Raw genomic sequence first — 24,361 nt, forward strand, 5'->3', positions numbered from 1 at the left:
TGGCGCTGGAATGCTTCACGAACAATGCAAAACGTGGAGAACATACCTACACCCAGCAGCGTGGAGAGAGCTGCTCGTTGCTATGCACGATGATGATGCCAAAGAGGTCACAAGCCACCCCCAACAGCGCCTTGGCGCCTGTTTTCCTGCCGTCGATCACGGATGGCTGCAGCTTGTTGGTGCTCGGACTGTGGCTTGTGGGTATTCCCTCGGCACTCCTCCCGATCTTCCACCTATCCCACCCACGGTTACCTCATCATCAGCGGCTTAACACGTCGGAGAGCTGCGTGACAAACGCCATCCTGCGAAAGGCATCGCGCGCGGCCATGTCTACTCTCGTTTGGCCTGCTATTCCTCCCGAGGACCTGATCAGGGAGGAGGAAGAAACCCAGGCACGCGAGCTCGAGTGGCTGCTCTCCTCGTTGCAGGACACTCTTCGCTCCTTGAAAGAGGGTCTGGAAGAGTGTGCCGAATTGCTGGCACCCAAAGAGCCTGGCTCGACGCTGGTTCTGTCTTCTCTCAGATCTGAGAATCTCAAGGGATTCATCACCCGCGTAGGCATGCGCATTGTCAAGGGCGATGTCCAGCTACGACTCCCTTCGCTGCCACCGCCGCGCGGCCAGAACAGCTACAAACTCACCATATCGAACCTGCCCACTGCACCCACGATAGTGCTGGACCAGCTGACCACAATACGAACGCTCATCAACGCCTGTTTGGACGTCGTGGATGCTACGAGATGGACTGGTGACAGCACCAACGCCAACTTCATCTCTGGTCAGCTCAAGCTGCTGCACGACAACATTCAGGAAGCCAAGTCTGCTCTGAAGGGCTGGACTGAGCACCAGAAGCCCTGGTACGAAGACTCGGTCGATGAGAATGCCTTCAACCCACCTCTGCCACCCAACGTCTCCTTTCACCTCTCTATCTCCGAAGCCGCAGTCCTGCTGAACGTTCGGACCCTCGAGACCGCATACCCGAATACTGGCACCAACACACCTCTCTCCCTCAATGCTGGTGCTGGTGGACAATCATACAGCGGCTTCTCCTTGCGAGAAAGGTTGGCAACAGCATTGGGTGGAAGCAGGCAGGCTTTCCACGACGAGGCACACGAGGTGTTCGCATACAAAGGACAAGACGTTCGAGTGCGCGACAAGGTCAGAGTCGAGAGTCAAGACCCGAGTCTGATGGCTGCCATGGCCAAGCTAGGTGCTCTGGAGAGGAATGTGGCTTTGTCTAGACGTGCACTGGATGTGGTCATGGGCGAAGAGCAGGACGAAGGCTGAACAATTGCAAGGCGACAAACCTTTACACGACACAACCCACAATGTTGCATCTCCGCTGATGCTCTCAAGCATTCGAACAATCAGTTGTTTGATATGGTGTATCTGGATTAAGGTTCACGAAAGAGGCTTTCTCCGCGGCCGAAGCTGACACGCTAATTAAGCGAAAATTCCGATAAGACAAGGAAAAGTCAATGATTAGCAAAGCCACGACATGACTGGTCCGTTCCAACAAGAGCACCACTTCACATGTCTTGGTCCCTCTCGTGGCAAAGCAATATAGATATCACTATCTTGCCGGACTCTCTACCTGCCTTTGCCATTGTCAAAGCGCGGGTTTTATTGTCTTCTTAGCAAACATCACGACATGGCGCCACCAGCTCTACTGACTGCAGTGGACTCCTCTGCACACGCCCATTTGATTATAGGTTCGAACCCACTGGCCGGCGCGAGGTGTAGCAAGGCACTCGAAGTCGGGGCGAAGCCTATCCTTATCGCGCCACCAACCGCCAACATCCACTACGGTCTCGCCAAGAGGATCGAAGAGAACGCCGTGCAATGGGTAAAACGAGACTTTGAAGAGACGGACTTGACGACTCTTGGAAGAGAAGAAGTAGACCATGTGGTTGATGCAGTGTTTGTCACAACTGGTGGCAAAGGTCCGTTCGGCACGAGGATATCTACATTGTGCAGAAGGCTGCGGATACCTGTCAATGTGGCGGATGCACCGAATCTTTGCACCTTCACATTGCTGTCAACACATTCGTCTGGACCATTACAGATTGGCGTGACAACCTCAGGCAAGGGCTGCAAGCTGGCATCGCGGATACGGAGAGAGATTGCAGCCGCTTTACCCCAAGATCTTGGTCAGGCTGTAGAACGCTTGGGTACTGTAAGAAGACGGATTTGGGAACAGGATCACGCCAATGAAGCAAACACTGATCTCGAAGCTGAAGAGGAAGATGTTGGACAGACCTCAACCTTCAACAAGCTCGTGCTTCCGTCTGATGCAGAAGCTGCAAAGGCGAGACGCATGAGATGGCTTGCTCAAATCTGCGAGTATTGGCCTCTACGACGACTGGCAGCAATCACAGACGACGACGTCGATCACATCTTGCAAGATTACAAGGACGAGACATCATCTTCACAGCATACAGACGAGAAGCCTCTACTGAGCACGGCGGTACTTGATGCACGGCGAAATCGCGGCCGCATAATCCTGGCTGGGTCTGGACCCGGACATCCTGATCTGCTGACCACTGCTACCCTGAAAGCTATTCGGAGTGCCGACCTTATTCTTGCCGATAAGCTCGTCCCTGCCCCTGTGCTGGAGCTCGTCCCGCGTAGAACTCCCATCCAGATCGCTCGAAAGTTCCCAGGCAACGCCGATCAAGCTCAAGACGAGCTGCATAGAATGGGTCTGGATGCATTGAAGGAAGGCAAGACTGTACTTCGTCTGAAGCAGGGCGATCCGTATCTTTACGGTCGAGGCGCTGAAGAAGTTGCATTCTTCCGCGAGCATGGCCACGAAGCTATTGTACTCCCAGGCATCACATCTTCGCTCAGCGCACCCCTTTTCGCTCAAATACCTGCCACACATCGATCAGTCAGTGATCAGATCTTGATATGCACAGGTACAGGACGCAAGGGAGCCTCGCCAAACCCGCCCGATTTCCTACCGAATCAGACGGTGGTATTCCTCATGGCTTTGCATAGACTCCAAGATCTCATAGCCAGTCTGGTGAGCCACAAAGCATCACCGTATCCAGTCTCGACGCCCTGCGCGGTCATCGAACGGGCATCTTGCCCAGATCAGCGAGTCATACGCACAACGCTCGAGCACGTCAACGCAGCTGTGGAGGAAGAAGGCAGTCGGCCGCCTGGCTTGCTTGTCGTTGGAGCCTCGTGTGAAGTACTGCAAAAGTCTCCTCAGAAGTGGGTCGTAGAAGATGGGTTTCAGGGACTCGATGCGCTCGATGCACTCGGTGAGGGCGGAAAGGGGCTTGATGGGTTACGAGAGGCACTTGTTGCCACGCCCGGGCTGGAGGACGAGAAGACGCTCGGTGCACCCGTTACGATATGACGGAGGGATGAAGTCAGGGCAGTGCTATGATAGAGACAGACCTTTGTTCGATGGTAGAATTCTCACTAGGCTATGCGGCGCCGCTTCGACCTTACATTTCGCCTGTGGAAGTCGTTGGCCGCCTCCATTCTGAGAAGTCTTCGCCACCAGCCCCGGAATCTCTGAAAAAGGCCTTAGCAAAAACACATTCGGACAAACCTCCTTCATCATCTCGTCTTCCATCAGTCTCTCCAGAGTCGCTACCTCTCCACTAATCCTCACTTCTAAATCACCTGTTGGCGTCCCCTATCTTGACCACACGATCCGCGAGAGATGCGCTGTGTGACGCCCATCCCGTTCGCGATTCGTCCGACTACTTGCGCGACGCTGTTGACGGGACACATTATTCCGAATGAAACGATGGTTTCTATCCCGCTGCGAGGATCTGGATTTAAAGGAAATCCGTATCGATACGCTGACGAGACTCAGGCTTCCTTGGGACAGCCTTACAGCGTCGTTCGTCTCATGAGGTTTCGATCGTCCCCATTCTTCCAAGGAGGAAGCTGTCGGCACGGCATTCACCTCTCGATGTGTCTCGGGTCGCTGAGGACCACGTCGCCGTCACGGATTGCCGGCGTCAAACTCAGATCCCTCTCATGACTGACCACCCACTGCAGACGCTGAGCATACACCTCACTTTTGTAGCTTTTTGGGCGGACATACCTCGAGAACGTCATCATAGTTTTTGCACACTTTCGTCGTACTAAACTCCGGGATAAAATTGATCGCCTCGCCTTCTTCCTGAACCCACCGTGTGGCCAACATGCCGACATCGCTGTCGCACTGGATCTGTTGTCGAACCATGTCCAAGCAGTGATCTGGAAGGAAACATCTATTAGCGACGCCGAGAGTCGCATTGACAGCGAAAAAGAGGAGGATCAACTGACCGACATGAGCGCGAGCGACCCAATCGACTTTGTTCCAAGGTTCCACCTTGCGGCTGCGATAATAGTCGACATTCCACGACAGCGCCTGACGGACCATGTTCTATCGAGTTCAAAAGTCAGAAGATCCGCGCGAGTAGAACAATTCACGGCACGGGAAACGAACCAGACAGTGGAGCTGATGGATCACTCGCACGGTCGTGATGTACCCTCCGCCTAGCGAGGCGTTGACTTTGATCGACGATGGGTCGATTCCGGCCTCTGGTCCGCGTTCCTCGGGGACGATGGACGTGAACTTGACTGCCACGACTGTCAATACGGCTCAATACAGTTGGTATGGCAGCTTCTTACGGTGTACACCTAGATCTGCCCACGCTTGGTCCACCTCTGGCCCGGGGTCTTGCACGTATTTCGATTGGATGAAGGGGTTGCCTTCGAAGCGTGTGGGTTGGTAGCTGAGGTGGATGTCGTCCATGACGGGGGACCCTGCGAGGGCGTGAGCAAGACGCGGAGCACTAGGTTCAGGTGATTGTCGGACTCACAGACTGCGGATGTGTGCTTGACGCATGCTGCGTCGAAATCTCGTGGGAACCAGAGCCAGAGAGAGAGGAGTACAGCGTTGGCTGCGAGGAGCACGGTGATTATTCCCAACACGAGCGGGATTGTCCAAGATGATCTCTGGGCCCTTTTGAGTCTCGACGGCTTTCCAGCAGAACCTATCATGGGAGTCTTCTCTTCCTCCACCCCGTCTTCAGACTCGGATCTGCTGTCCATGACTGCCTCTCTGTTGGCGGAAGAGACGAGGGCAGGCCTTCACAGAAGTCGTGTGATCGAGACACAGGTCCGACAAATTGCGACAACCTCTCTCGAAAGCTGAATCGTGTTCACCATCCACGGCCCTACTAGATTTAGACCCGTCACACCCGGTCCCGACTTTACAAGGTATAGTCCGTCTGCACGGTGAGGTGGTATCGAGAGACAGCACTAGGGTACCTCCTAGCGTGGGCTGCACATGGTCTTCCTTGGCGCTATCAGTACGACTCGGCATGCAATAGCCCCTTTGCATTGCGAGTTGCGACTCCGGTGGCACAAGGTCTCCCTTAGTGCCATCGATGAAGCTGTCCCCTCAAAGCTGCGTAGTGAACACGTTACTTGGATAGGAAGGTTACAGAGAGTTGTGCCGCTCGCTTCGCCACGCATTCAGTCGAAGGATTGATAGGGCATGGTGAGTCTCAGCTGAAGCTTGATCGACAAGAAGCAAAATCAAGCTCATCGTCTGGTGGAGTGGCTTGCGGATAAACATTTGGGACAGCCTGACAACGAGTACGCGGACTTTTCGGACCCGCGGATTGTTCGATTCCACGGAATGTGACCGGCTGCTTGCTCTCAGAGAATCATGGCGAAGTGCCCGTCATTTGGTCGATGACTCTTTCGAATGGACGAATCTACACATCTACAACAAACCATTGCCACAGACACTTCCCGACGTCAATGTTTCACCCGCAAGCACTCCGGATAAATCAACCTCGCCATAACGGGCTTCTTGACTGCATCCTCTGGACTCATCAAAATCATCTTCTGGCAATGCAGCGTGTGGTTGTAATTCGCCAAATGCGAATCGATCCACCCCTTTTCGTACGCTCGATGCATCTGCCGCCACATAAAGGTGCAATGCACCACGTGGTAGTCCCACTTGACAAACAACGGCCCCCGCTCGCCTTGCGAAGCGATTTGTTGGCTGACGGGCTCGGTGTAGTTCGGGTCGTTGTAGAAGTTCCAGTCGCTGTCGTGATTCCAGGAGGCGAATTCGTCCATCAGCGAGGTGTCGTAGCATTCGGGTGTTTGCCAGGCGAAGGAGAGGAGGTCAAATGAGCAGCCGCGGGACTTTGCTGTTGCTGGGTCGTTGCCGCAGGATGTCCATGTTGGACGGGAAGACGTTGTTGATATGGCGACGATGGTGAGGCCCAGGATGACAGAGAGAAAGAGCGTCAACAAGGCTGCGGCTCGAGTGAACGAGCTCGACGTGAGCACGCTGTTTCTGGGCTGTGGACATTTGCTCTCCGATCCGAAGCCATCTTCCCCGTCTTCGTCTGTCGAAGGTATCCGCGTGAAACGAAACTTTTCGGAGAACATATTTGATCAGCTGGCGGGCGTTGGTTGGCGACGGGTGCAAGAACTCGAGAACCCAACGACGAGCTGTGGTGTGCTAGCTGATCGGTGGAGAACCCGTCAACAATGCTTATCAAGCCAGACTAATGCTTGTTCTGCATGTCGACGTTGATTGTGGAGTTGCAGAAGGATTCCAGCTGAACAGGTCGAAGGAAAGCTAAAGAGCTCTGTCTAGTGCAGACTAATGCACCACCACGGTTTTCATCGGCACACCACATGGCACGTCACGCGAGCTGAACTGATCGGTATCGCCGGGGTTAAGTGTGCGGTATGAATGGGGCAATGATTTGGAAGCTTGCAAACGGAAGCCACTGAGCTCGAAAAAAAAAAGAATGGAAGTGGAACAAACGGATGCAGATCTATCTCAACACTCTCTGCACCTGCATGACTGATAACATCATCATTTACGACTATGTGGTAGGAGTGCAGTCTCGAATATCAGGCTTTCAGCGATAGGGAACATGGTCATCACAGCCAGCAGCCTGAAACAGACACGTCCGGATTCGGAAGGAAATCTATGCGTTCTCAGAACTTGCGTATGCATTTTCGCAGAGAAAAGACTTGTCTCCTCTGAGAGACACCATAATGAGGCCAGTACGTACATCTTTGGCGAGTGCCCTGATCACAGGATAGAGGGACACGAAGGAAGGATCCTTTGTGAAAGATCTTCAGTTGCAGTAGAAGCTAATTGAGAGCCACTGGCCACGCGGCCAAATATACATGAAGTCGCCCTGCATATGCATATGTATATAGCTTCCCACACCTCCCTAGAACGTATCCTCATGTCTAGCCTCATTAGGCTGGTTGGAGAAGTGGCGAAGCAAGACAGCCTGGCGTTCATCCCGACACCTACCTATCAGGACTGTTCAAAGTAATGATGTTACCTTCAGCATCGATGTCCTCATCGCCGAATCCGATCTTAGTCCCTTTGCCATCGGGAAACGACGGGCCTGGTTGGCATTCTTATCAGCTTGAAATTCCGCGGATGCAACCCCTGGAACATTACCTAGGACCGGATGCACCAACACGCCTGGCTCTGTCCCGTCGGTCACGGCACGCTGTACCGCCCATGCATGCAGCTTGCCAAAGTTGACACACTGATGCGGACTAGAGAAGTCCCCGAGCGGTATACGAGAGTGCTTTCCCCAAACCATGGGCATGACGCTCACGTCGCCGTGGCACATGACACCTTGCCGAAGAGTGCCTAGGCAGTGTTCTGGACTAGTCTTAGCTGGTTGCCACTGGCGGCAGTACAGCGGATCCGAGCATACCTGTGTGCATTTTGTTCATTCGCCGATCGTAATCGGTGAGGTTCGGGAAGTAGTGGTCCGCGTTGATGTACTGATGCAGTCGCTTCTATACGCGGGCTCAGTATCGGTTCATCTTCGTCCCATGGATGCACTCACAAGACAATGTAGTTCATGCTGTGTGAAACATCAGATCATGGGTGCAGCATTAGCAGAATTGTCCTTGAACTTACATATACCATCAACTGTCCAGCATACGTTCCATCGGGGAGCTGCACCGTCGGAAGATCACTACTGTGATGCTGCCTATCGGCCTCGGTCAAATGAATCGTAGATGCTACGATAAATCAGCTTGCCGGTTCCTGTTGTGTTTTAGTGTTGTTGCTTACCGAGCATTAGATCCTCCCAGTTGGAATCGATCTCAGCACTGGGGCGGCCAAAGTATTCCGAGTCACCTTTGAGATGAGGGCTGTAAACTCGGTTTTCATACTCGACCACTGGATTCGCGGGTGCTGTCATGTTCTCAGCGCCAGGTCACCAAGTCGGCCGGGATATCTATCCTTACAGTAGATGAGGCTCCGTCTGTTTCTGGAATTCACATGAATTGTGAACAAGGTCGCAATCACTCCGTAGAAGACGATGGCCGCAGCATGAACTGCAACCGTTCTCCATGTTCTTCTCGTCTGTCGTCGTCGTCGTCGTAAGTGTGGCACACAGTCTTCAGAATGTTTGATCAGAGTCTCCGTAGACTCTGCGTCGCTCTCCTCGTCATCGAAGGCTGGTCGAGCCATTGTGGTATGATTGGGATGGATTAAAATCGAGGTGAAAGTCGTTCAACATTCTGTGCCGACGTCGAGAAGCTAGAATCTAGTGCTGCACTGGTTGTGGGTGTATCGCTGAGTAACACGACTCGCACAGCCTGACATATACTAGCCTGATAAGGGCGGTACTTGACCGATCGCCCAAGCCTCCCGCCCTGCTAATGCTCTCTTGGATGTAAAGGGAAGGTAGATACCACCGGGAGGGTCCTCGGTGGTAGGTCTTGATTGCCGTGAAGGCCAATGTTGCATTGCATTCAAGCGCATCCGCCAACACGTATGCGTGCTCAACAGGTTGGCCACGGGCTTTCGGGAAGATAGTTACCCTCTGAGAAGATCACGAGACTTGCCCATTTGCACCTGGGGTCATATAAAATGGCCAAGCCGTACTGAATGTGTACGTACTGGTCGAAGGTCCTTCAGCTGTCTCGCTCAACTCATCCAAGATGCAGACACGTACCCTCCTCCAGCTCTTGCCGTTCTTCCTGGCACTCGTCAATGCCGCTCCTATCCAAGGTGAGTATATCTGGTCCATGGGGTTTGTCTGTTGTTAATGCTTGCCGAGAGGCAGTCGAGGTACTCAAGCGCGACGAGGCTGATGTCAACCTGGGCTTCAAACGTGATGACGACACATACTTGTACCTCAAGCGCGACGACGACACCTACTTGTACCTAAAGCGGGCTGATGTTGAAGAGGCCAAGGTCGCCTTGGGTTTCAAACGCGACGACGATACATACCTGTACTTGAAGCGGGACGAGGCTGACGTCGACTTGGGATTCAAGAAGCGTGAAGACGACACATACCTCTATTTGAAACGCGCTGATGCCGAAGAGGCCAACGTCGACTTGGGGTTCAAGAAGCGTGAAGACGATACATACCTATACCTTAAGCGTGACGATGCTGATGTTAAGCTTGGCTTCAAGCGCGACGATGACACATATCTGTACCTGAAGCGTGGCGAGGCTGACGAAGCCAATGTTGACTTGGGTTTTAAGCGCACCTAAGGCCTCAATCGGGCTCATTACCCGAGGAGACGGCGACAAGGCTCTGCATCGAGTACATTAGATACAACGAGTTATTGAGTTACGAAAGCGGGCCAGACAATAGAAGCTCAACGTACATACCTCTTGTCGCTAACGTATTTTGTTTTCTCCTGAGCAACTCAACAGTAAGTGACTGGACTGCTGGTATATCAATGTTCTGGTCGTCAATGACCTGAGCAACTCACTTACACACTAGATGTAGTTTCCCAGAAACTGTCGACTTCATTCACATAACGCATGTACCCGACTCTGAGCTGATATCTAAGGCTGGGTCCTGGCGAGCGTTCGTGGACGAGCTCATCGACAAAGCTACAAAGTCCCGGACGAGTCTGTCTATCGATTTCGCCAAGCATCTGCTGAAGTTGTCAACGGTGAAGGAAGGTCTGCTTGGCGAGCCTACTTTTTGCCCTATAAGCATCTATGCAGCAAATCCTGAAACGAGATAGATCGCTCGAAGGATTCGCATCTTTCTGTTGCATTATCATGCCCGAACACTGCCGAGTACGAGATGCATGTGCTGATACTGTATTTTGTATTGCAGCTGGCCGCTCACCATCGTACGCATATACGTATGTATTTGTATGCCCACGTTGTATGGCCTGATATATTTTGTTCAGCTTTGCTAGACGGCCCCCAAATTGTGAACGAGGCGCCCCAGCCTCCAGCCCCTGATTCGGCTAGTACAACCGCCTATTTGTCCTAGTGCCACACTGGCGCCAATGAGATCCCACTTGTGCTGCGGCTGAACGACCTCGCTTCTTGGCCAGTCGATGGTGATTTGTTTCAAGTACCGCCGTCTGGCCATACCGGTGTCCCCGAGGACATTGTTTGCTCTTGATTTTCGACTCTCTTCTCGTGCTCGACGCATGTTCTGTCGTTTTCGCCCATCACCATGTCGACCTTGAGACCAGACGATCGCCACAGCCGAGGAAGGTCGAAATCACCAGGTGGAAGAGATCGAGACCGGTCACGATCCCGAAGCAACGTCAGAGCACCTGAGGCACCAGAACCTCCCAGTGCAGTACCCAGATCAGCGTATGCCTATCCACAGACTTCCGGAGCCCAGTATGGAAATTCAGTCACTTCGCTGTCGTATGAAGTGAGGTCCCCAACCCAGTCACAGTCGCAGAGCAATTACTTCCCATCATCGACGCTCCCGCCTTCGAACCACTATGTGCCCAGTGCAGCTACTGCGGCCATGCCGTATCCGACGGATGACGGCGGGTTTACCATGGGGGATTACACCGACCTCCCGCCGCATGAGCGGCCAGGATACGACCCCAGATTAGGATATGTACCTCCGCCCCCTCCTGGTCCTCCACCGCGAGATAGAGAGGACGACGATCTAGCGTACGGATCTGACACCTCGAGAACGGCGAGACAGCAGCCGTCAAGACATTCTTCTTACACTTCCGGATATCGCTACAACCCGAATGACCAAAGAGCTCCAACAGCACAGTATGAGTATGCTAAAGCTCCAGAGAAAGTATCCTATACGTCCAGACCTTCAGTGGCTCCACAGTCTGCGGTCTCTCATAATTCTCTACCTTACGGGCAGCCGCCTTCCCAGTCGCTGAACTACTCGAATACACCACAAGGCCAATTCCACGAGCAGCTGCCGAGGACGTACTCACACAATGCCTACGACCGGGAAGCCCATGTTGTGGATATCACGCCTCGACGAGAGAAATTGGACCGTCACGATTCGGCGTCGAGAGCGCATCGCCTGTCCACAGTTGATACCCGCCAGACTGGCTTGGCGGCTCCTCGCTCACCTGGATTAGGACCTCGCATGGACCGACTGTCGGTAAGTGGCAACAGACCTGATATGCACGCCATTTCAGGCGGGCTTCCACCACCAAGTCCGATGCTTGAAGCATATCATGGAACGTACCAATCGCTTTCTCCGATGCCGCTAGCTCTCAGACCAGATGATGATCTAGATCTTGATGAACTCGAGCCTCTTTCCCCAGCAATCTCCAGGCAAAGTGGAATCCTCAAAGGCGAAGATCGTCTGGCCAAAGACATGCGCGAAAAAGAAAAGAAGCGAGTGAAGCTCTATGATCCTGAAGAAGATGCCAAGGCCATCGCATCAGCTCTTTCTCATCACAAGGTGGACCCTGAGCCAATCTTCGAAGTGCTTCCACGTCTGACCCACGACCAAATCATGGAGATGCGGAAGGAGTACAAGAAGCAGGTCAAAGTCCAGGGCAAAGGCGTGAACCTCAGCAAACACATCAACATGAAGCTCTCGGGCAACTTCGGCAAAGCAGTCTACGTGACCGCACTGGGTAGATGGGAAAGTGAAGGCTATTGGGCAAACTTCTTCTACCAATCTCACGGTAGCCGTCGAGAGCTGCTGATCGAGTGCCTTATGGGACGCACCAACGCCGAGATCCGTAATATCAAGGACGATTTCAAGGACAAGCGATATTCTGATAGTTTGACGAAATGCATGGAGAAAGAATTGAAGATGGATAAGTTCAGAACGGCCGTGATCATGGTGCTGGAAGAGAGGAGGCAGGAAGAACAGGACGTCTATCCTCCTGAATACGTGCATCGGGACACTGATCTGCTTTATCGCTCCGTCAAGGCCGAAAAGGGGGGCGAGAGCGCCATGCTGGAGATCATCGTTAGACGAAGTGATGCCCATTTGAGAGAAGTCTTGAGGACGTATGAGAGGATGTACGGCGAGAACTTTGCGCGAGCGGCATTGAAGAAGAGCAACAATCTGGTTGTGAGTACCACCTTATCCTCAACATCTCGCCTCAAGACCTTGACGCTGACACTTTTCCCAGGGCGAAGTAATCGCCCACATCCTCAACGGCGTCATCAACAAACCCGCCCGCGACGCCCTCCTCCTGCAACACGCCATCCGCAACATCGCCGAAAAGAACAAAGAGGAAGAGCTCCGCTACGAGCTCCTCATCTCGCGCCTCGTCCGCATCCACTGGGACAAGCTGCATCTGGCGAGGGTCAAGAAGGAGTACTGGGAGAAGTACCGGACGACGTTGGAGGATGCGATTGAGGAGGCGACCAAGGGCGATTTCAGGGAGTTTATGTGTGAGTTATGTGAGACGAAGTGAATGATCGAGCGATTTGGCACGGAAATTGGGCGAGCGCTGGCGCTGAGGGCATTTTGGTATGGTTCGAAGAAAACTTCCGGTGACGAGGGCGAGGTCAATCTGCATACGATTTTGGCATCTAACAGTACCAAGCAAGATAGCAGAACCTTTGAAATTCGCCGTTGGACCTTCGCTTTCATGTGTCTCATTTGCTGTCTGTCGTTCTGTCGTTCAGCCTCAGGGGTATACTATCTATGCAACGAAACGCTTCACACGCTCTCAATGTCTCAATAGTCAGTGAAAAGCCTCGTAGTCATCCCAGGCCTCTCTCCATTACTCTCCCCTCCACCACCAGCCTGCTGCTTCGCCTCCTTCGCAATCCACACCCCTCCACTCGTGCCCAGCCGGCTCGCTCCCGCCTCGAACATCTTCAAAGCATCGTCTAGCGTTCTGATACCTCCGCTAGCCTTGACGCTCATCTGCCGTGGGTTGCCGTCCTGGGCCTTCACAGCCAGTCTCTCGCAGCATGCTGCCATGAGACGCACGTTCTCCACGCTTGCGCCAGGACCGTTGAAGCCAGTCGAGGTCTTGACAAAGTCGAAGTGTGCGGCGCCGGCGAGGACGCAGCCGGCTATGATTTGATGTCTATCCAATTGCGAGGTCTCGAGGATGAGTTTCAGCAGGACTGGATGTGGGGCTTGTGTTCGCAGAGTTGCCAGCTCGTTGTAGATTGAGGAGTACTTCTTGGCCTTTAGTTCCGGCCAGTTGATTACGACGTCGAGCTCTAGAGCGCCGCTCTCGAGCGAGTCGCGGAGTTCTTGGACTTTGGTCGACAGGTCGTGCGTGCCCTCGTGGAAACCTATCACGCTGGCGACGCGGATGTCGCTGCCTTTGAGGTCGTTTACGCATTTCGAAACCCATTGCGGTCGGACGCAGACGGTCTGTCACAGACGTCAGTATATTATCACCGCCACTTGGATGTCGTCTTGTCCATACCGCAAACTTATTAACCCTTGCCTCAGCACAAAGATCGTCGAACTGATTCCCTTTCGCATCCAATTTTAACAACGTATGATCAATCGTCTTCGTAAACCCCTCCCCTCCCACCCCACCGTGGGGCAGAGGATACCCTCTCCCCTCATCCACAAGCACTCCCTTCTCCGTCTCCTGGATAATGCCCTCCCACTCCTCATCCGTATACCTCGTCGTCATCTCTTCCGCACTAAACACCTCCCCGCGTTCCAGAAACGCAGGCGGTAGATGTGACGCGTTGCTCTTAGCTACTTCCTCGTCTGAAGCTTTGGATCCGGGTTCAGGTTTCGTCTCATGGTGTATTGCGGGCGGATTGGGGTCGGAGTGGGCGCTGTGGAGCGTGCGGTCGAAACCCTCGAAGGGCACGTTCTTCTTCAAGGGAGACGTGCTGTACATACTGAGCTACCTCACCGCTGGGCTAGCTAGCTGCGGGCGGGATGAGGTCAGTACCGTCGTCGGTATGCCGGTGAATTGGAGGTGTGAAGCTGGACCGACATTCTGCCTGAAGTCCAAGTCGCGGGGAAGAAGAGGACGACTTCGTTTCATCAACGTTCATCGTTGCTCTTGGTCTGCGTCATGCAGACGCCAGGATTACTTCAGAGTAACCACTGTTCGAAAGTCTATTGTCTGGAGAACAGCGATTCCCAATGGAGAAGGTCCGCCATATGCGTGGAAGCAGGTTGAGGAGGAACCGACGTTCTGCCGCTGGCTGGGAAGGTACAGAACAGCAATTTACTTTACTTCACTTCATGCCATCCCATTCTTCTAGCCTGCGTTAGGCATGAGGCAGTCGACCCGAATGACATGATCATTGCGTTAGCTGGCATACGTTGGAAGTTGTTGTTCTGAGTGTCATGTCGGCGTGAGCTGCACATATATGTTCATGTCAAACAGAGTGATCGGAAGGAGGTTTTGCACGAATAACCCCCAGTAAAGCTTGGGTGCGTGCGTCAATAGCTAGCGAGACCACTGTACTGAAATGACGCCTCGCCAAATGGCTTTCGTTGCTCCATGTCTTGCATCAACACTCATCTCACAAGGTCCAGCCCAGAAGGTAACGGCCGCTCCACCACAAAGACCCCCTCACCCCTCTCAAGCTCACTCCCCAACCCATCAGCCCAAATATGATAAACAAAAGATCCAACATCCCTCTTATAAAACGTATGCTTATCAGAATCACCGCCCATATCAAGCTCAACGTTCAAGATCCGTGCTTCCTCTGGGACTTCATAGTCTTTGAACTCGTCCCATTCTGAGACGCCGAGGAGCCTACGTGCGCGCTCTTCTTCGAGATCCACCACCGCTTCGACCATAGCGGCCAGATAGAAAGCGTCAAAAGCGCCCTGGAAGTTGGAGAAGCGGATGAGCTGGATGCATCGTCGGCGGATGGAGCTTTCGCGGCATTTCAAAGCGATGAGGTATAGGCACTCCAAAATCCCACTCCCAAGAGCGAACGCCGGCCGCGTGTGTGAGCTGGGCAGTTTGGGATCGAACGGGATGTGCGGCTCCGCGGACCAGAACCTCTGGGTGTACGTCTCGCAGGTCTTGGTGAGGTGCTCGAATTGAGTGTGGAAGCGGTCGATGGCACTTTCGCTGGCGTCGAAGTGCGATTCCACGGATAACCAGACGTTGAAGAAGTGGATTCGTGCCATGGCATGGGTTGGATCTTCGTGTTCGGGAGGTTGGAGGGTCGCGAATGCGCTCATCCACTTGCGGAGGTCTTGCTTCGTGGACATGAATTTCGCCTTATGAGCTTCGTGACCTGTCGTATCCAAGCGACGTAAGTTGGCCGCGGTGAGACATGAGCGTATGAGCGGATCCATGGCTTCCAAGTCGTAGCGTTGGCCGATGTCGATTTTGGAGATTCGCATTGTTTCCCTGGCTGAGTCCCAGACCCGTGCAATGAGAGCGTACAAGTGCACCATCGCCTCATCTATGGACGCAAAGGCAGAGGGCATTTCTTCAAGGCACAATGGGGTGAGATACTGCATTGGAAAGCGTTAGAGTCGCAGTTTCTCAAGTTCTCACATTGCATGAGCTCGATCACCAGAGCTACTCACCGGCTGGTCCATATCAGGGCTTTCAACAGTGCCGTCGTAATCAAGCTCAATGAAAGCTCGGACAAGAATGCCTATGTTATCGCGCGGCGTTACAGGAACGACAATATCGTGAGATAACGAATCTCCTTTCGAGCTGTCTTGCATGCGCTCGTGAAGAATGCGTAGGCCTGTGTAGAGATGATTTCCCGCCTTGGCATCGTTGCAATAGAGAAGCTCAAAACAGAAGAAGAGCAGTGAAACGATTAGTATCACCTCTATGTTGTCTTGCGAGTAAGTCGAGCAGGAGTCCAGCGCACCGATGTAAGTCTTGATGTAAGTGATGCTTTTGTTGTATTGGGCGAGCGCTAATTCGTGTTGGTCGAGATCCACGCGTGATGAGCCCGTCTGCCGTATCGTGATAGCTCGGTGGAGAGATGCAAGAGCGACGACCGCGTGCCGAATGGCCGGTTCCCGCAAAGCATTTTCCAGAACGAGCTTATCCCACGAATGAGACCATTTACTACAGCCAGGAAGCTGATGAGTCGTGTAAAGCCGAAAGAAGTCGAACGCCAAGCATTCGGCCGTGGACATGTAAGATCGTAATGTCGGGGGAGGGCGGACTAAGCAACATGATGCTGGTAATAGTGTGGGTTTGGGCTTGTGTGGTTGAGATAGTCCCAGCAGCTGGTAGCCTCGACAGACTCTGTCGGAAACAATGCACCGTTGACAGATGGGACGGCCCTCATCGCATTTGATTCGCCGGTCCCTGTCAGATGTTAGACCCGCTGCAGAGGATGCGTTTTGATCTTGGCTTGAGAACAGTTACCTGCAGGTCAAGCAGCCTGTCTTCGTTTTGGGATGTCTGGCTCGCTTCCGAACGATAGGAACGGTCATGGCAGTGGACTGAGAAGGGCTCGTTTGACAAGTGCGGTCGCCATTCTGCCTGAGTGGGAGAGGAGCTCGATACTACTCTGCGACATTTATTTTCAATGCGTGACGTTGGCCCGTCAAGACTTACAGGCTACAGTGTGAGGCTGAAGACGAAGTTGATGTTGCATGCAGCCAATCCCGCCGACAGAAAGTCAAGAAAGAGTTGCTGATGTAAGTGGAGTGTTCGTACATTGACCAATGAAGGCGGCGAGTGTCTGCAGGGCTGAAGCTGTGAGGTATACTACTCATTTCTTAGTATACGAATACGGTGTTCCCCGTAGGCCACAATTGGTAGGACAACTTTTCATCGACGGCGGTATGGAACGAAGCAAGTTCTAAAGGTGGACGTGAAGTCGGAGCAGTTTCATTAGCGTAGGAGCACAACCATCACGTGATTCGGTGAGGAGATGAGGGATGATTTGCACATGTTTTTGATTGTCAATTGCATGATTTGCAGACCACGCAAGGGTAGGACTCCTCGATGGGGGGTATCTGGGTCCTCGCCCTGAAGCCATAAAGAATGCCAGAGCTCACAGCACCATGCCATCTCACCTCCAATGCATTTTTCGCTACACCGGAAACGCCGTTGTCCCATCTTTCAAGAAGTCGTAGGAGGAAACTGTGAGAGACCATGTTCATCGAGGTTGTCCTTCAAGCGCAGAAACCCGCTAGACGTAAATACTCCAATCAAGTATCTACATCCAGCCGAGGTTTCATCGTGTTGCCCCTTCATCTTGCCGATCGCCGTGTCCGCCCCCTCCCATCTCATGTCATCGTGGAAGCGAGTCGTCTACTTTCTCCGGAAAGAGCAGCCCTCGGTGAGACGGGCCTTGCCACCGGTGGGCTGGCAGAGGACCTGCGAGCAGCCGGCGCAGACGACGACGGTTTGTGCGTGCGAGAAGACGGTGGTGATGGTGAAGCAGCCGGGGCACTTGACGTCCATGAAGAAAGAGCGTGGGCCTGGGACGAGGGTCTGATGGCAAAGTCAGTGAGCTGGTGATGAGGATTGATGATTTCGGGTGTGATTTACCTTGAGCTTGTGCTTGCGGGCCTCAGCCTGAGGCGTCGGGTTCAAAAGGTCGACTGCGAGAACCTGAAGACAATCTGTTAGCCCGGAATCCATCTCAACAATTTCGCAGATGCATTTGCTGTGCGATTCGCCGGCCTCGAGGGCATGTTCGTGCACCCGGTGCAGTCGTGTGCCTCGAGACCAGGGTCGCTCGCCACAGCGCATCCCGACGGTGCCTGCGTACCATGTTGGCGGTGTTTTGATGCTAATCGGTGGTGTGTGGTGTGTCTCGATGAAATCGGGTGTGTTTGGTGACCTTTGGCGATGCCGTACGTGGTGGTTGCGGTGCAGTACGTCGGTGATGATTCGAGAGTGAGGAGAGCGCTCGATTTTCAGCGTTTGGTGGGAGCACCCGCCGCCAAGAGTTTTGGTGGCACGTGCTTGAAAGTCTCTTTTGCCTGCCGCTGACTTTCGACTTCAGTCGTCTTCCTTCGATGATTCACAAATCTAACTCCTCCATGATTGGACCTTTCATCGAATTAGGATGCAGAAACCTGCTGTCGAAGGCAATAATAATGCATCGCTACAAAGCCGACTCTGCAAGCGAAGAGTCATACTTCCAGCGCCCACAAAACTTTGGCAATCGCCAACATGCCCATCATTGGAGCCGCAGACAAGATAACCCTTCACCTGGACTCCTAAACACGTGCGTGTAAAGGCTAGCGCTTGGAATATATCACATACGAGCTGTCGAACAAGCGAAGTGTTCAATATGCCCCTACGGCTACTGTGAAGCACCAGCTGCCACTCGACTTCGCACGTTGGATCCCCCACGCATCGAAGCGATCAACACTAGATTGGCAAACCCCACTCGCGATACCACTTCAGCGCATATTTCGACGATGCAGCAGGACTTGTTACTGGATGTGGACTGGGCGATGCTTTGCATGTCTTCGCGGAAGATTATCAGTCTGGCTCGGCAAATGTGGTCTTCGAAGTGATATTAAAGGTATGGACGTCGAGCTGCTCTCATTTCAACTCATTCGCTTTTCTCCCTACCACATCCAGCTTCCTCGTTGTCTATCGAAGACAATTCCAGGTCAAAATGATGCACTCCCTCTTCCTAACGACCACCTTCGCTCTCCTTCCCCTCACAACCCTCGCCCAACCCACCGGCACCCTCTCCATCCTCACCATGAACGTCGCCGGCCTCCCAGCAATCCTCAACAACAACGACGTCCCGGGAGACAAAGCCGACAACGCCAACCAAATCGGCACCTACTTCGCCACCTACGGCTACGACATCATCAACGTGCAAGAAGACTTCAACTACCACGCCTACATCTACGAAACCGACAATCACACCTACCGCACGGCCACCTCCGGCGGCGTCCCCTTCGGCTCCGGCCTCAACACCCTAGCCAACTACCCCTGGGATGAATCCACCTTCTCGCGAACCAAATGGAACACCTGCAACCTCAACTCGGGAGACTGCCTCACCCCCAAAGGATTCACATACATGCGCATGACCATCGCCGAGACGTTCACCGTCGACGTCTACAACCTGCACACGGACGCCGGCGACGATAGCGGCGACATCACCGCGCGCGCCTCGAACCTCCAGCAGGTCGCCGACTACATCTCCGCGAATTCGGAGGGCCAGCCCGTCCTCGTCTTCGGCGACACGAATAGTCGCTACACGCGCACGGGGGATGGGATCCGCATCTTCAGCACGCAGAACAGTCTCGCAGACGCCTGGGTCGAGCTCGAAATGGGCGGCGTGGAGCCGACGGAAGGAAGCGACGCATTAGTCTGCGAGAACCCTTCTCCGATCGAGACGTGCGAGATCGTGGATAAAGTGCTGTACCGTTCGGGTCATGACGTTGGTTTGACAGCCGTGAGCTTCGAGTATGCCGGCGACAAGTTCCTGCAGAGTAATGGGAGTGTGTTGAGTGATCACGACCCGGTGTTGGTGCAGTTTGAGTGGACTGTATCAGCGTAGGCATCTTTTGGGACGATACACATCGACTTATCGAAAGGAGCGTCAGATTAAGCCTCGTCTTCTCAAAAAAGAACCAATCTAACTATACCACTCAATCCATTTTTGGGGGGGTAAACCGGGCCTTCAAAAGGCCACGTAAAAGTCAACTCAGATGACACAAAACCGAAATAACAGCCCCCTTCACGCGAGGGCTGATCAAAGAACGCCTGAATCCTCGCCCAAGCTCCATCCCCATATGCCACCGTTCTTTCTTTCCTTCCCGTTCCCACTCCCAAATCGCCGTCGCTAAATGCTCGTGGAAACAAAAAGCAAGTCAAAGCTGACTCGAAACAGTTTTGGTTTGGGAAGTCTCCTTTTGGGGTTTCAGTCTTCTCCTCTCCCTCCTCCGCCGGTATTAGTTTCAAAGAGTATCCGATGCGGAAAGGATGATATGCTTCGTTGGGGTGATAAGACGCTGCACTGTAGGGTACCCTGAGGTGATAAGTCTTTGGTCGTAAGCCGTCGTTAAAAGTGGTGTTTCAACCGGTCGTGGGATGCCGATTGATGGTAAGGAGCGGCGCAGGTCGGTTGGCGAGAGACAAGAGGAGATGATGTGAGGAGACTAATGCACAGTGCCGTGTCGTTCGTGTGACTGTTCGTGGAACGCAGCCCCGATCCTGGGTACGACCCACGAGTGGATACGGCATGTTGAGGTGGTGAGAAGATTGACTGGTCAGCTGAATCTTCTGTGCACCGTTGCAAGAACGCAGCGTCGGAGGTCATCCATTGGTTTTGTGCCGCGAACTCTTGCTACTGCTGCTGCTGGTTGCCGTGGCGTATTCATCGTCGGGATCCCACTGTTCCGGCTGGAACTCCGGGTTGAGGAAGTGGGCGGTGTTGAAGTGCGAACTGTAGTGCGTCAGTGCGAGCCTATCGTGACTAGGGTAAGTGCGACTCACTTCCTGAAGATCGATGTCTGAAACGGCATTTGCGAAGTGGCTGACACAAAGTCCGGCTCATATTGCCACGCCGATGGTCTGAACGGACCGACGCTGAGTTGGTGCTGGAAGTCTGTGTGAGCTAGCGATGTCTGCACAACAGACGTTCGTATTGCTAGTTCATGCGGCATTTGCGTCGGTGGTGGTACCAGCTGCGATGGTGTGGAGGCAGGAACATAGACTGGCTGAGATGAAATCTGCGGCTGAGGAGCCGGCGCCGATGGTGTTGGCAGTGCTTGCGTACACGCCTGGACAGGAGCTGGCGTGTTGAGAAAGTCCACTCCTGATGCATAGCTTGATGACATCCAGCCTGGCTGAGACAGGTTGGCGTAGGACATGCCGGGAATGGATGTCATAAAGTCCGAGACACCCAGGTCGTACACCGGGTCATGGCTGCTTCCGTATTGGAGGTATGTTGGTACAGCAGTGGCAGCTGGAGGAGGCGGTGGAGCAGGGAGGTCTTCTGGCTTGTAAAGCAGGTCGTAGTGACCACTTGACAGGTGTCAGCTTCAACCATCGAAGACACAAGGCGACGGTACTTACGGTCGATACAGCAGTCTCACACTTCCAATAGTGTAACCACCTGCGTTGACGGGGTCGAAGCGATGCATGGTCACTTCGCTGCCCTCGCTGCGATCGAGGTACAGGACTTCGAGGGACATGCCTGCGGGCGAGAGTAGGGCGTCTTTGAGCGCGACAAGGCCAACGTGGTCGATCTCAGCAGCGACAGGCAAGACGGATTGCTCGCAGTATTGGTCGACGGTTTGACCCAGTAGCCATGGTGCGTAGTTCTCATCGTGCGTCTTCATCCACGCCGCGGTGATGGTCTGTGAGGAGAGTGAGTACGATATTCGAAGTGTGCAGGGATTGGAACACGCACCCGAATGTGAGTGATAATGTAGTCCTGCGTCATCTGCTCGTTGAATGTCTCCAACAGCACATCTTCAGCATTGCCCAGAGGTATTGCTTCGGCAACCTTGCGTAGCAGACTAATAGTCTCCTCTGCGAACTCCTCCATGAGCATGGCTTGGAAACCGGCTTCGACCATGACATTGGTCATTGATCGCAAGCGAGCTTCTTCCATGGCAAATCGGTCGGTGTCGCCATGGTGGATGAGTGCTTCGAAGTAGCCGAAGGCGACGGCTGTGCAGTGTGTTAGTTCTACTATAGAAGTGAAAACCGTAGTAGATGGAATTACCTCTCCAACCGCACTTTCCATCACCACGCACAGTCCGGTAGTGCGAGTATTTCTGAGGCAATGCCTACCGGGGTCAGCTCACATCCACCTCACTTCTTCATCGGAGTTCACTTACAGCAGTCTTCGCTTGATAGACAGGATCAGCCGAAGCGTACTCGGTCGTGATAGCCGTACTCGGTTGGCGCTGGCCAACAAGCGGCCCCTGTTGGAGATCACCAACGGTCAGCGCTCGGATGCTCGTCTCCAAAGTCCTCACGACCCGCGCCGGAAGTCTATTTGTCAACGGCCATGGACTTCATCTCGTGGGTTGCGCGAGCACACCGGCCAGCGAGCGGGCAAGGACAAGGGCATGGGGTGGAACTTACGGTGGCCTCCGGCTCGTAGGCCTCGCTGAGCTTTTGCAGCTCGGCGAGATCGTCGTCGGCGGACGGGGCGGACTGCTGGTAGGCCATGGCGGAGTGGTGGCGCTGGCGGGCTTGGGCACGCGTGCGGTGCGAGAGGGCGGCGGCGTGGTGGTGGTGGTGATCGGAGGGATGGCGATGCTGGCGGAAGCTGGGGTGCTGGTAAGGGCCGGCAGCTTGGGCCGCTAATGGCAGCTGTGTTTGCTCGGACGAAGCTGTTTGTTGCTGGTGCGTCGCGTGCTGCAGCGGCAACTGCAGCGGTCGATACGCCAGCGACGCAAGGGCTGGGTCATGATAGTGCGGCGGCGGCGCGGGGGAGAAGGCGGCCGGGAGGGAGGGGTGGCGGTGTTGTTGCGGGTGGTGAGGGTGGTGCGGGAGGTGGTGTTGCTGGTGAAGGTGATGCTGATGCTGATAGTAGCCGGCCGTGGCGACGGGCTGCCGCTGACTGCTCATCGCTGCTCTCCCGTCCCCGATCCTCACGCCAGCGGCAAGCTTTGGCTTTTCGTCGCCGTCCGAGCTAGAGCAGCAGCAAAGCGGGGCTCCGACCACGAATCCAGGAATGCGACAAGTCGAAAGGACGTCGCGGCCTCCTGTGCGATGATGGTCGTCTGCGCTGTGCGGCCGTGTGCTGGCAAGCGTCAATTGTCGTCGCGGTCGCGGTCGTCGTTGTCGTCGCAACGGTTCGCAATGGAATGGAAGCAGCAGCAGCAGCAGCAGCTCTCCCCGTTATGCACTCACGCGGCCCAGCCAAGGTAAATGCTCGCCGCCCGCCCTCGTCTTCGCAGTCGATGAATGGATGGTCGACACACGCCCGGGACGCACGCAGCATGCATGCACACGCCCGCCCGAGGGAGAGGTGATTTAGGTCAGACACTCGTCGGCAGGGAAGGAGAGTCGATGGCCGGCCGGTCGAGAGAGAGCGATGGAGTGAGTGAGGTGAGGTGAGGATCTGTCGAGTAACGAACGAAGGGAACGATCAGGGCCAGACGAAAGAGTCGACGACGACAACGACGATAGTGCCTCTTCCGCTCCAGATAGGTAGCCCAACCCAGCGCCCTGGCTCGCCTTGCTCGGAGGCTCGGACTGCGCTGCGCTGCAGTGGGCACGAAACAAAGCGTCTGCCGCGCCAGAGACTGGTTCCTTGCTGTAGAGTAACCTCACAATCCGACCGGGGTCGCTGCAGATGATGTGAACCACACACGAGAAAAGGACAGACCAAGCGACGCAGCTCCGAACGGACAAGCAAAGCAAAGCCCAGCTCCCAGCAGACTGGAGGCCAGCCAGGACAGATATACATACTACCGCCAGGCCACGCACCGACGCCAGATCGCACGCCCACCGATTCCCAGATCCCCCTTCCAGGCAGGCCCACATCCCTTCCCACATCTCGTCCAGCTAGGTCCATTCGCCAAACCGACGCCGCCACCGTGCACAGGTGCTCTCCTCATGCCAGGTACCAAATGCGCAATCCCATTCCCCGACCAGGGAGCTGCAGCAATCCATCCGTGGACCATGATCAGAGCCGCCCCCAGCCCAACATTTTCCTCCAGTAAGTGAGTGCCCGCGTGCTGCGAACCCCCAACCCGGGCACGATCAGATCACGCCCTGTCCAAAGCAGCAGAGCGTCCAAGCAGCGAGCAACGGGAGAATTGGATTGAGGAAACCCCAGCAGTTCAAGCATCACCAATAGATCCAATGCCCAGGTCCCACCCTCGCACCCTTCTCGTCCCTCCCCAAGGGAACTTCTCGAGGCGCCCTCTAGCGCGCATCTCCCACATGCAAGCCTCCCGCGAGACAGGGTACTCTACGACACCAGACCAACGGATCCTTTCGTTCGCCGTCAGCGTGGAGACACCGTACGGGTAACCGCCTGGCAACAGACCGGGTCCAAGCGGGTGTCGCAAGAGAATCATCATCATCAACCAGCGCAAAGGGTAAGCGGACAGAAAGCATGAGATCTAAATCCATCATCCTCCAAGCCTCCTCAAGATCTCGTCCGCCTAACGAAACTCGTGGATCAGATATAGTAGTAACTCTATCCGCGCAGACGGGACAAGCCATGAGCAAATCGTTTTCTCCAAGCAAACACCCGAAAGAGGCACCTGCAAGTTCCTCCTTCCCACTCTCCTCCACAACACATC

General features: G+C 54.3%; 12 protein-coding genes across 12 annotated transcripts; 5 read left to right on the forward strand and 7 right to left on the reverse strand.

Moving 5' to 3' along the window:
• Positions 1-326: 326 nt before the first annotated feature.
• Positions 327-1,286, forward strand: M409DRAFT_68678 (uncharacterized protein; the record flags this gene model as incomplete). The annotated part of the gene is made up of 1 exon (XM_033817942.1): positions 327-1,286. One exon carries the CDS (start codon positions 327-329, stop codon positions 1,284-1,286), a length of 960 nt encoding a protein of 319 aa, XP_033663925.1.
• Positions 1,287-1,650: 364 nt separating this feature from the next.
• M409DRAFT_26483 (uncharacterized protein) lies at positions 1,651-3,366 on the forward strand (the record flags this gene model as incomplete). The annotated part of the gene is made up of 1 exon (XM_033808132.1): positions 1,651-3,366. One exon carries the CDS (start codon positions 1,651-1,653, stop codon positions 3,364-3,366), a length of 1,716 nt encoding a protein of 571 aa, XP_033663926.1.
• A 557-nt stretch (positions 3,367-3,923) lies between these two features.
• M409DRAFT_26484 (uncharacterized protein) lies at positions 3,924-5,063 on the reverse strand (the record flags this gene model as incomplete). Its single annotated transcript, XM_033808133.1, has 6 exons — positions 3,924-4,016; positions 4,069-4,223; positions 4,293-4,392; positions 4,456-4,589; positions 4,641-4,775; positions 4,832-5,063. The coding sequence occupies 6 exons, from the start codon at positions 5,061-5,063 to the stop codon at positions 3,924-3,926; spliced, it is 849 nt and encodes a 282-aa protein (XP_033663927.1).
• Positions 5,064-5,777: 714 nt separating this feature from the next.
• Positions 5,778-6,422, reverse strand: M409DRAFT_26485 (uncharacterized protein; the record flags this gene model as incomplete). Its single annotated transcript, XM_033808134.1, has 1 exon — positions 5,778-6,422. One exon carries the CDS (start codon positions 6,420-6,422, stop codon positions 5,778-5,780), a length of 645 nt encoding a protein of 214 aa, XP_033663928.1.
• An 803-nt stretch (positions 6,423-7,225) lies between these two features.
• M409DRAFT_26486 (uncharacterized protein) lies at positions 7,226-8,496 on the reverse strand (the record flags this gene model as incomplete). The annotated part of the gene is made up of 8 exons (XM_033808135.1): positions 7,226-7,244; positions 7,312-7,408; positions 7,465-7,674; positions 7,730-7,814; positions 7,865-7,882; positions 7,939-8,042; positions 8,095-8,217; positions 8,271-8,496. The coding sequence occupies 8 exons, from the start codon at positions 8,494-8,496 to the stop codon at positions 7,226-7,228; spliced, it is 882 nt and encodes a 293-aa protein (XP_033663929.1).
• Positions 8,497-8,969: 473 nt separating this feature from the next.
• Positions 8,970-9,528, forward strand: M409DRAFT_57719 (uncharacterized protein; the record flags this gene model as incomplete). Its single annotated transcript, XM_033813711.1, has 2 exons — positions 8,970-9,039; positions 9,095-9,528. 2 exons carry the CDS (start codon positions 8,970-8,972, stop codon positions 9,526-9,528), a joined length of 504 nt encoding a protein of 167 aa, XP_033663930.1.
• A 931-nt stretch (positions 9,529-10,459) lies between these two features.
• Positions 10,460-12,653, forward strand: M409DRAFT_68681 (uncharacterized protein; the record flags this gene model as incomplete). Its single annotated transcript, XM_033817943.1, has 2 exons — positions 10,460-12,304; positions 12,366-12,653. 2 exons carry the CDS (start codon positions 10,460-10,462, stop codon positions 12,651-12,653), a joined length of 2,133 nt encoding a protein of 710 aa, XP_033663931.1.
• Positions 12,654-12,919: 266 nt separating this feature from the next.
• On the reverse strand, positions 12,920-13,844 carry M409DRAFT_68682 (uncharacterized protein; the record flags this gene model as incomplete). The annotated part of the gene is made up of 2 exons (XM_033817944.1): positions 12,920-13,573; positions 13,629-13,844. The coding sequence occupies 2 exons, from the start codon at positions 13,842-13,844 to the stop codon at positions 12,920-12,922; spliced, it is 870 nt and encodes a 289-aa protein (XP_033663932.1).
• Positions 13,845-14,692: 848 nt separating this feature from the next.
• M409DRAFT_57722 (uncharacterized protein) lies at positions 14,693-16,294 on the reverse strand (the record flags this gene model as incomplete). Its single annotated transcript, XM_033813712.1, has 2 exons — positions 14,693-15,649; positions 15,725-16,294. 2 exons carry the CDS (start codon positions 16,292-16,294, stop codon positions 14,693-14,695), a joined length of 1,527 nt encoding a protein of 508 aa, XP_033663933.1.
• A 1,129-nt stretch (positions 16,295-17,423) lies between these two features.
• On the reverse strand, positions 17,424-17,889 carry M409DRAFT_68683 (uncharacterized protein; the record flags this gene model as incomplete). The annotated part of the gene is made up of 3 exons (XM_033817945.1): positions 17,424-17,606; positions 17,664-17,726; positions 17,887-17,889. The coding sequence occupies 3 exons, from the start codon at positions 17,887-17,889 to the stop codon at positions 17,424-17,426; spliced, it is 249 nt and encodes an 82-aa protein (XP_033663934.1).
• Positions 17,890-18,747: 858 nt separating this feature from the next.
• Positions 18,748-19,644, forward strand: M409DRAFT_26492 (uncharacterized protein; the record flags this gene model as incomplete). Its single annotated transcript, XM_033808136.1, has 1 exon — positions 18,748-19,644. One exon carries the CDS (start codon positions 18,748-18,750, stop codon positions 19,642-19,644), a length of 897 nt encoding a protein of 298 aa, XP_033663935.1.
• A 758-nt stretch (positions 19,645-20,402) lies between these two features.
• M409DRAFT_57724 (uncharacterized protein) lies at positions 20,403-22,673 on the reverse strand (the record flags this gene model as incomplete). Its single annotated transcript, XM_033813713.1, has 7 exons — positions 20,403-20,532; positions 20,583-21,113; positions 21,165-21,448; positions 21,502-21,764; positions 21,820-21,883; positions 21,935-22,021; positions 22,185-22,673. 7 exons carry the CDS (start codon positions 22,671-22,673, stop codon positions 20,403-20,405), a joined length of 1,848 nt encoding a protein of 615 aa, XP_033663936.1.
• Positions 22,674-24,361: the final 1,688 nt, after the last annotated feature.

Source organism: Zasmidium cellare (assembly GCF_010093935.1).
Source record: "Zasmidium cellare ATCC 36951 unplaced genomic scaffold M409scaffold_32, whole genome shotgun sequence".
Taxonomy (NCBI): domain Eukaryota; kingdom Fungi; phylum Ascomycota; class Dothideomycetes; order Mycosphaerellales; family Mycosphaerellaceae; genus Zasmidium; species Zasmidium cellare.